Source organism: Manis pentadactyla, chromosome 4 (genome assembly GCF_030020395.1).
Source record: "Manis pentadactyla isolate mManPen7 chromosome 4, mManPen7.hap1, whole genome shotgun sequence".
In the NCBI taxonomy this organism is placed as follows: Eukaryota; Metazoa; Chordata; class Mammalia; order Pholidota; family Manidae; genus Manis; species Manis pentadactyla.
The window spans coordinates 62,652,834-62,663,916 of NC_080022.1; the positions used below are offsets into that span (position 1 = coordinate 62,652,834).

Consider the following 11,083-nt stretch of genomic DNA (forward strand, 5'->3'; position numbering starts at 1 on the left):
GATGGGAAAGTACCCCCTTCTGGAACAACTCAGACTAGTTCCGCTCAATTCTAACTTCAGGAAATGAGTTATTTTGTTCTAACTCTTCCCAGGCTCAACTTAACCTTCTGGGGAATGTCACCTACCTGAAGTCTATACAGTTCTGGATATTCAGTAGTGACAATCCAGTCTAACCATTTGTCATCTGGCATAGTTCCCCCTTGTCACTTCAAAGCAGTCGGGAAAAACTCTGTCCAGTATCTGTGGGAATTCAAGTGTATGTTCTAGCCCACTGATTTCCCATTTAAATTTATCCTCACCAAAAAGAAATACAACAAATCTAGCATGATTTTTTTCTTATTGACCCCATGGTAGCTTCCAGTAGTAATCAGCACTTATTTTTAAGTCTACAGAAAAGCTCTGTTTTAATACTCCTTTCTGGAGTTTGGTCTGGAATGTACATTAACTCACTAGTGTAGACCCTGCCTTACCCATGCTTTGAAGTACTGATGCTACATTTGGGCATATTCTATCTTCCAGCACTTTTCCCATTCTTCATGGCTTTTCTGTAATCTTAACATATGTATTGATTTACTTTTCAGTGGATAGTGTGTTTTGCCGAAATGCTTGTCATGATTGTCATTATCTCTGCCCTCCTTTCAGCCCTCAGAGCCTCATTTTTCCGATTTGAACACTCTTCCTGTTCAGGGTGCCTAAGGCAATTCAGAGACCATGGGACATGCTAGTTTGTGCTGACAAGCCATTGCCTGTATGGCATGCATACACAAAAATACAAAGTACATATTGTGGATTTGGGTGTGAACTAGCCTCATTAGTAGGCACTCTACTAGGTAGTCTGTACCCATGAAGCATGGATTGAGAACAAAGAAATATTTTTTTGAATTTCGGCTCCAGTCTTCATTCTGGATAAATTATTTATTCCCTAGTACACCTTTATAAGAGACAATAGCTGATTATATTTATCTTTACATACTTATCACAGAGGTATTATGAACTAGTTAGCATAAAATGACTGAAACACTTTTAGCACTAAAATAAGACCTATCAATACAATGTTTTATCTAACCTAAAGACTATATTATGCTCTTCAAAAGAGAAAATTTTGTTACATTCTCATAAAAAGTATACATGAAATTACCCATATGTTACATATCATTCATATATATGTCTATATATGATGTGTATCATCCTTTTTAGCCTAAAGGAGGCCCCTAGTTGACCAGTACTACGTAAAAACTACAGAATTAAATGCTTCCCTTACCTGCCATTAGTTCACATTTACTTTCATTGAGTTCATGGGGGAGCTGCATCACTATTTTCACTGACCACAACTTCATCAGAGGTCCTGGTGTGTCTCATAAACTCTGGCTTCAGTAAAACTCCCGCTGAAGTCTGAATGCCCACAGGCCGAGGACAACCAGCTCCGTTGCTCAGGGTCTGGTTTCTTCTGCTTTGTTTGACTTGGGCGTGCTCGGCGTCCATCTGTCTGTCACCCTAGAGCAGCTTCCAGAGCCCGCCTCTGTGGTGTCTCTTGGGCACGAAAGTTAAGTCCCCTGGCATGAACTGCATTCAGGAACTGAATAAATAAGACAGCTTAGAGATGGTCTTTTATTCAGAGGAAACCGGAGAGCCTTTTCAATGATAAAATATTTATTCCCTATTATCTTGTTGTTGCCAAGACTAAAGCATATAGCATAAAAGGAGCCAGAGTGCTAAATAGCTACAGGTATCAGTAGGGTGGATTTTATTTTGCAAAATGTCTTGAAAGACATTCTGTTGCCCAGAACTGACTGTGGTTTGCCATTTAATGTTGCTAGAGATCACATCATGTCCCACTTTAAGTCAATACTTTTTTTTTCTTTTTTTTAATCACTGCTTTCCTCTAAGAAACAGCATCACTTCCTAGCTTAATTAAGTGAAGCCAAACGTGCCTCATTTTTACGGCAGCTAAGTGAATTAATCAGAGTGAACTCACGTTAGTGTTTAGAAAAGTCTTAACTTCTCCAAATGACCGTTTTGTAATAACTTCACTTTATTTAACACAGTTAAATTATTTTAACTATTTACAAAGTACCTGCTAAGTCCTGTGGGAGATCCAAAGATGTTAGCCAGGACCTCCAACCTCCAGGAGTATTCTTTCTAGTGGGGTTCACTGATGTACACATGCAGATCATTCTGTACCAAGGCAGACTCTGGTAAGCACTGTGGCAAGAGTACAAAGTACTAGAGGGGCACAGAATTCTGACTGGGAATTTTCGAGAGGACTTTGAGGAAATGGTGTCTTTGAGATGGACCTCGACATATAATAAAAGTGAGTAACATTTATTGAGTGCTTCCTGAATGCCACAACTGTTCAAAGTACTTTAAACTTATTAATTCTCTCAATGTTCACACTAACCTTATAAGCTCAGTCTTATTATAATTCCCATTTTATAGTTGCATAAACTGAGGCATAGATCAGTTAAATAATTATCCGAGGTCATAAAGCTAGTAAGTAATGGAGTCAGGAATCAAATTCAAGGAGTCTGGCACCAGCATGCTCATTCTTAACCATAAGACCATACTGCTTCCTGTATGGGGTAAATAAGGTGTCAACAGCAGATTCAAGTAGCGGAAGCAGCTTAGCCACAACCCTGGAAAAGGGAAAATTCAGGAATGTTGTGAAAGCCCAAAGTCTAGTAGTTCAGCTCAAACTTGGGGGAAAAAGGGATTGAGGAAATTGTAGAATACAAGACACAGAACACAGGTAGTGTTGGATGGCATGGGCTTGGCATACCAGCCTGAGGGACTGCAGCGGGGAGTGGGGGTGCCCCGGATTTTTGTCACAGGAAAACCTTATGGAGGGGAAGATTGAATGACAGAAGAAAAGGACATCATTTAGGAATCAATACATCAATGAAACTGTTCAAATCCTGGTTTTTTTTAGCTTCTCTTATGTACCAGGCACTGTTCTGCATGCTGAGTATGTAACAGGAAGTAAGGGAGACAATTAGACAAGGCTTCCGACCTCATTGTGTGAAAGAATATAAATAGAAGAAAATCAGTAAATATGCAAAATAGTTTTATATTGTCCTGAAAGAAAGAGGTGCTGTGATGTGATAGAAAGTGACCAGGGATATGGCCACTTTGGGATGGTGGTCAGGGAAGCCTCTTGGGGAGATGACATACCAACTGAGACTTCAATGACAGGAGCTGGTTGTCCATGACAGCAGGGCAAGGGTTCAACAAATGGTTCATTAAGAAGAGCAAGCAGAGTAAACAAATGCAAAACTCTGGATCAGGAAAGAGCTGTGAGGGTTCAAGGGACAGAAAGAATGTCAAAAAGAAGTGTTCAGTTGGAAGATGGAGATACAGGTAGAGTTGAGTTTGGAGAGCTAGGCAGGAGAAGGACCAGTGCCTTATAGGTGAGCGTAATGCTTTTGCATTTCTTCTAAATAAACTGGAAAGCCATTGGAAGGTTTTAAGTAGGTGAATGGCCTCCCCTACTTTATATATGAAATGATCACTCGGGATAATACATGGGAATGGATTGTAAGGAGACAGGAGTGAAAGCAGAAAGACTGAGTAGGAGGCAAATAGCAGAGGTCTAGACAAGAAAGAGATTACTTGGTGTAGACCTTGAAGGAGGAGAGAGAGGAATGGATTAGGGTTACATGTTGGAGGCAAAGCTGAAAAGATTTGAATTAGGTGAGACATGTGATGGGTACCAAGGATGACTCCAAGAATTCTGGCGTAAGTAACATAATGGGGTGCCAGTAGATGGGAGGAGAGAACTGGCTTGGAGACAGGAGAAAGTAAGAGTTCTGCTGTGGACACAGTGAGGCCGGTTCTGCGGGTAACTAGAGTAGCCTCCTTGAGGATGCTAAAGTATGCATGAGAGCGCTGGACACAAGAGAGACTACAGACTGGCAACTGACTGACATATGAGATTAGACATTCAAGTGAGGGTTTTGATAACTTCAGTTTTTGAGCCTGAAGAGGAACTAACCCCATCAACCAAAATGGTAAAACAGTAGGAGGAATTGGAGGAAGAAGAGGATTGATAAAGGCCAGAAATTCCCATGTGAATAGTGGACAAGCACAAAGGCTTTGGAATCTAAAAGACTTGGGTTTGAATACTAGATAAGCCACTTACCAAACATGTGTAACAAGTTACTTGATTGTCCCAGCCTCAGTTATCTAATCTATAAAATGAGAGAAATGATTTGGTAGTGATTAGATAGTGACAAGAATTAAATGAGATGATATATGTAAATGCTTAATACATAGGAATCATGCATTAAGTATTATTATCACTCTCATAATTGTCATTATAATAATAACCATAGCTCTTGGGATATGTTTCATTTATATTTTTACTAAAATAGTAATATCCTGATTATTAATTCATTTTAAGGCTTGCAAGAGCATTAACCCAAGTTTTAGATTCAACACTCCTTTTTGCTATATTTATTCATCAAAATAAACTGCAAATTTATTTATGCACTTTTCCCATTTTATAGATACAGAAACTGAGGCTCAGAAGATATGACATGCCTAAGGTTACACAGCTAAGAATTATAGCCTACCTGAAAGAGCTGAGATACACATCTAGATCTGACTTACTCCAAATAATTCTAAACTCTACTCCAACTAGTCATTATATCACTTTGCCAGTTCTTGGAAATCTATGCTGAGTAAATAAATTGTTTTATAAAAATGTCATTAGCAAGCCAGTACCATGGTTTTCACAGTGTGAAATCATGTGTCTTGTGGAATTTTTCAGTGCTGGACAATGTACCTCTCAAGGCCTGTCTTTGGAGGAAATGAAGAGAAGTCTTCAGTTCTCATCTGTTGACAAATTTGGTAAGTATACAGATGCCTCAGACTGATTTAAAAAACTAACCCTAGGAAGGTAATATCTATTTGATAAAAAGGGACAAAAGGTTCTATTTTGTAATAACTAGAAATAAAAGATGCTTTGCAGTATTATAAAAATGCAAACTTTGATCTTGTAAATCTTGCATAACTCTACATTTACTTTGAGTTTAATGGTGTTTGTGTGTGTGTGTGCATAAGTGTGTCAGTGTATGTGCAAGTATATGGGAGTGTTTACACACATGGAAAAAAGTATAAATTCATGAAAATAATCTCCTGTATCTCATGACATTCCAAACACCTTGTTGCGGCCTTACCGGTCCTCCGGCTCTAAGCCCCACATCGTGGGCATGTAGAGAGGGACAAAGAACAAGAGATGGGTTTCCACAATTACTCTGCATGCTAGGAGATTACTTCCCCTTTAGCATGTAACCAACAGTAAAATGTAGAACCAACCACTCCCTCAAAAAGCTGGACAACAGGTGAAGTGTATCTTTTGGGGTCCCTTTTGCACAGGACTACTTCAGAAAGAATTAATAAAGTTCTTTGAAATAGTTAACACAGTTCTATGCAGGTAGCCAGAGGATGGGTAATCACACTTATCATTGGCCATACTGATGTCCTAGGCCTGTGGATGTCCTTTCTTCAGCCTCTAAGCCTGAGAGGCTCTTTATTTAGTTGGAATTTTACTCCAATGAGCTCGTTTATTCATGGGAACTTCCTCTAACAATATGGAGGACTGAAAAAGTGTTTGCTAGTTAAAGAGATCAAGTTTATTATAAGAACTGGGTTTGGGGAAGAACAGATTGGACGATGTGTTCCCAGTTCTCTGATTTAGATGGCAAGAGACCCTGGAGACGCCCACTACGGGACCCTCACCAGTGTACTTCATCTGCAGAGCATCACCACCTAAGGCAATAAGAAGCCTTAAAGAAGTCAAGAAAGAAACATCGCTCTGGATAGATACAGACAAACTACTTGAGAACATTAAAGAAAGGGAACTTTGTGCTTCTGACTCCTAGTACGTGCCTGAAATGCAACTGAGTGCTTTTACCATCAGCTTTACAACATAATTGGTGGCCAGTTCAGTAACAGGGGAAAATGTTCTCTAAGTGTCACATCATCACATTTTTTATAGATATAATACTGTTTTTTCAAACCTTTACTGATGTGACTGTATAACCACAAAATATAGGGCACTCTTTGAAATGTTTGCTTTGACCAGAAGTCTCTCCTTTCATGGTGGAGTTTCAAGATGAAGGATTCCTTTAACTTAATGATCTGTTTCTTAAAGGAATAAGACTTTGAGCAGAATTCCTCAAGATGGAGAAGTAAGACAAAAGTGATGCCAAAATAAAAAGTTGGGTTTTCCAGTGCCTATCTATACCAGGAGTGGAAGAAAACATCAGAGTGGTTGGCTGAAGTGAGTGCCCCAATAGACAAAGAAGATATAATTAATGTCTCCCACTAGGAACATCACATCATAGCAGAAAGAACTCTTTAATTGCCCTGCATTTCCATTTCATAAACCAATTGTGGTGTAGCAGCAACTTTATGGACTGTTTCTTTTATTCCCCCTGAAGAGCAGGGCTAGAGAATGAAGATAAAATTAAGTGCATAGCTATTTTCTCTGTACTTGAGACCTTTCACCCTGAAGCAACAAAACATGCAGACATGGTTCAGGCTTTTCCCAAAGCCTATGGTCACATTTCACTTGGGTCCCTCTTAACCAAATGGCTCCAAAAGTGGAACATACCTGTCCCTAAGCTCTGGCAGTGGTGGCAGCAATAATAAATGTCTGCATCTGTGCCCTGCTGATTTTGCTATGCACCCCCGAGGGAGAGCCTGCCCACGCTAGAGGGAGTGCGCTCGCAGTTGGGTTCCCATTGGAGTCCTGCAGGGGGAGAGCCGTGGAGCATCATAGGCCAATAAAAGCACATGTGCTGCATTTGAAGGTTGATGATAGAAATAAAAAGATTACGAGTTTATTAAAGCATCTGTCTATGCCTGGAATGAAGTCCCAATGTGAAGCTGGACAAAAGGAAATATTCTTACTATTGGCTGTAGGTTCTGTTTTAGTTCACCTAGAATTAGGATTTGGTGATGTGTATCCTGCTTCCCCTCATCTCATCCTCCCCCTACCACAACCTTCCTCACGTGGGACCAGGGCCAGCCCCCCAAGAGGTGAGTGAGAGAGGAGCTAACTAGCAGAACAGTGATGGTGTTTCCTCTCAGGAAAGTTCACATGCTGCCTAAGAGATTTTGACAGAGACCTGTCTTGTGAAAATAAATACTCCTCTCCAAGTGCATATCACTAGATGTCTTGATGAAAATATAGATGGCTGAGTTGGTTCTGAAAACTCAGCCATCGAGGGGGAGCAAACACAGCAGTAGCTATTGACAAGTGCTATTTCCATATTCACCCACTCAATGAATGGCTTCCTTGCTAGAAAAAGAAAGGTGACTGCTTCTCTGTTCATGATCCTGAGCCACCTACTCCATTCTCCAGACACACCAGGGCTATTGCTTCAATGAGCATCAAATGCCACTGGTATTTAGACCTAAGCATTCATACACATTTAAATATTGGGCTCTCAGGGAGAAGAAAAAACAGCCAGAGCTGACCTGCCATAGATAATGGCCCTTTCCTTCCCTCTATTGCTTTCTCCACCTTCCTTTTCTAGTCTTCACCTGTTTAGCATGTGCTGTGTCAGACACTGTTCTAATTGTCTGGCATGCATCATCAACCTTATGAGTAAGTACTATTATTTCTCCTGTTTACAGATGAATGCACTGAGGCTTAGAAAGGTTAAGCCAGCAAAAGTCACAGAACCAGTAAGAGGTGGAGCTAGGATTTAAACCCAGATTTGCTTGTCATGAAAGCCTGTGCTTTTAGCCATCATAATATACCCCCTTCCCAAACTGTACTCTTCTTTACCCCAAACAAACTCAAAATGTCACCTGGCTAGCTTGGGTCCAAATCAGACATCCATCATTTATGTTCCTCTGGCCTCTGCTCTCTGTTTTCGTTTAAAATTTTCCTTTTGTTTTACAACTCCTTGCCAGCAACTCTTGTTCACATGAGACTGGAGAAGCTGCCTAGCATGTTGCACTGGATGAGACTGGTTAAGCAAAATGGGGAGATGGGCTGGGAAGCCAATAAGTAACAGCTGAACTTCTTTTCTGTTGCAGGCTATGTGTCTGATCCCATGAGCCCTATGCATTTTCATTCTTGCCGGAATAGTGGCAGCTTTGAGGACAGCAGCTGACAGCATTCCATATATATCTAAGGAGCGTTTTCCCTCACACTGACAGCAACAATTCCAGCCATGCCAGGCTTGCTTCCAATTATAATATTTTACCCTGTAAGTTTCCCTTAAATTGGCTTGTTTATCCTGTTCCTATTTAATTCCCTCCCAAGTTGGACTTTGGATTTGTGGCTAAGAAATGAAATGCAAAAGAACCAAGACAGAATATATTTGAAGAATTGGTTTTAATTTTTTAAATGAAATAACAGATTTTTACTGTTACTTGGAGAAGTGGCCTAAGTCCATGGTGGGCACTTAGCAATTATTATGTTTTCCTTGAACAAATTATGGAGACTTGTGTTTGAGAGCCATGGGTTTGATTTCTTAGAATATCGTTCGTTTTCTTATCTCATTATGTTACTTCTAGTGTCCAGCTCTGTGATTAAAGATTCTTTGGTGGCACACGAAATTGATTCAGAAGTGTATTTCATTCCAACAAGTGTACTTCATTCCACTGAGATGTCCACCTTTTTTCAAACTTATTGATAAAAAGATTTAATCATAGCCTTCTGATCAAGAAGCTTGTAAAAATACAGCACTTAATTATTTAGCCTCCTTTCTACATCATACCAAGTGCTCTATGCTCCCCTTGGGCAACCCACTGCTGTCAGATGTCATAAATGCCATTGCACAGTTATGAACCCAGGCCATGGATGCAGGTCTGCCATTCATACCAGAGCCCAGCACAATGTGCTGGGAGGATATCAGAGGTCCTGCTACCTTCAAAAAATGAGAAATCTGCCCTCCATGCTCATCTAACCAGGAAGACAGGAATGAGTCCACCAAAACAAAACAGCATTGCCATTGACAGACAGACTTGGAAAACAAAGGCAGAAAACTGAAAATTCAGTCTGATAATTACAGCTTTTAACCTACTAAATGAAATCATAAAGGAAGAGGGGTATCCTTTAAATCAAGGTTTCCAAATCTCAGCACTACTGACATTTTAGAAGGGTGGTAGTTTTTTCGGGGGTGGTCCTATGCACTGTGGGATGTTTACTAGCTTCCTGGCTTCTACCCACCCAGACACCAGTAATAGCTCCCCTAAATCATGACTATAAAAAAATGTCTCCAGACATTTCTAAATGCACCCTGGGGCACAGGATTGCCCCAGGTTGAGAATCTCCGCTCTAAATCCTGGGAGGACAGCTAGGGGCCTGGAGAGCAATGAAAGGACTATAGGACCCACATGTGGACCAACCTGCTTTCTCCTCCTCCTGAGTAACACGGAAGGGGATACAAATAGAACTGCAGAGAAGTGCCGATTGTTCCTTCAGTGTTTGTGGCCAACATCTCTGTCCTCCCCTCTCCCCCACCAATTAGAAATTATGCTTCTTGAGGACAATTTCTATAGATTGGCAACCCACCTCTAAAACCCCTCAGAGCCTTTTGTTATGACCTGTATTTGCAAATTCAAAAGTCCCCACATGCTTTGAAGAGCTTTGACTAACTAGCCCAATGTGAGTTCAGGGATAGAAGTTAAAACCCTAGTAACTGCCCATTAGATTCACCCTTTTTGTGCCCAGCCTTTTCATCTCTCCACCTAATTATTCTGGAGTCACAGGTACTCTATCCCACCAAGCAAGTCACCAAGGGGCTTTCTAAGAAGCAGGAGCAAGGAGCCTGAAGTGGCCGCACAGGCATGAGGCTTTCTAGCAAAGACAGAAGAGAAAGAAAGGGGGCTGATGACAGAGCACCTGTCTCCACGGCGCTCTCTCTGTTCCCGAGCCAGCGCTCAGCCTGGGCTTCGGAGCTTAATCCTGTTACGAGTTCAGTTGAAAGACATGCCTTAGAAGGTTCAAACATATATACACATACATACATACTCGTTTCAATAGAAAGATTGACAGTGGGTGTAATGCTGAATGTGTGTATAATAAGAACAGTGTTGGGGTAAACCAGGCTTCCTCCCAGGTTCCCAGTAAATGGAGGCCACATCCAGAGGAAGGACTGTCTGCTTATGAAATACCCTCTTTTAGAAGGGGGTTTCCTAGAACAACCTTGTCAAGCTCCCTGTCTTTGTTTCCTTTAATTAGCCACCTCCTCACTCCACACCATATTTCCTTATTTGCTGCTTCCCTCTGGCTCTTGTCTTGTCAAGTAGCTGCAAATAATGAGGCTACTGTGTCTTGATTCCTGAGAAGCGAAACCTTTTCACAGATGCCAACCTGTAGCTCGCAAACCCTTTTCATCACTGTACCTTTAATGGGGCCCAGAGATCATCGTAGAGCTTGTCTCAAGACCATGTTGTTTTTCTTTTTTTCCCTCACTTTTTTTATCCTTGCTGAAAAATGGCTTACTAATTGCTTTCTTTTTCTGCTGGTAAAAATGAACTTCTGTGATCATAGTTTTGCATGCTGAGCACATTAATTTTTTTCCACGTGCATGCAGCACTGAGCTCACTTCGAAGATGTTCGATTAGCTATAATTGTAAGCCAAATTACAGCAGCACCAGGACAGAGTTATTCCAACACGGTGGTTATGTGGGTTAAATTATTTCCATAGCTGACATTTCCCTGTGAAAGAAGCAGCAAGGGGTGCTAGTGATAGGAAAAGAGGCTACTGCTAGACTATCCATTTGACATGAGAACCTGATTTTCCTCTCTTGCTCTCTGTCTTTCCTTAATTTTGTTTGTTCCTTCCTGCCTTCCCTTGTTCCTTCCTTCTCTCCCTTGAATAATAAGCATTGGCTTCGGAGTCTCTCAAATCTTCTATAGTAGTTGTGTGACCTTGGACAAGTCAGTTAACCTATCTGAGCTCCAGTTCATTATCTGTAAGATGGAGATAAGAAGATTTGTCTTGCAGAGTTGCTGTAAGGATTGCAAAGAACATAAAGTGCACCGTAAATTCCTGCATGCCATTGCAGCTATTGTTATAATGCCATTGTTCATTGTTCCTATTACATCACCCTGCAGCCA

General features: G+C 40.9%; 1 protein-coding gene across 2 annotated transcripts in view; it reads left to right on the forward strand.

The window, feature by feature from the left end:
• TNNI3K (TNNI3 interacting kinase) overlaps positions 1-8,568 on the forward strand; it is a 336,780-nt gene extending 328,212 nt beyond the window's left edge. For both annotated transcript variants that reach the window (XM_036890223.2, XM_036890222.2), the window contains 2 exons: positions 4,766-4,845; positions 8,050-8,568. In XM_036890223.2, the coding sequence (XP_036746118.2) occupies positions 4,766-4,845; positions 8,050-8,126 (157 nt within the window). In that variant the 3' untranslated portion in view covers positions 8,127-8,568. The remainder of the gene's footprint in view (positions 1-4,765; positions 4,846-8,049) is intronic.
• The last annotated feature ends 2,515 nt before the right edge of the window (positions 8,569-11,083 follow it).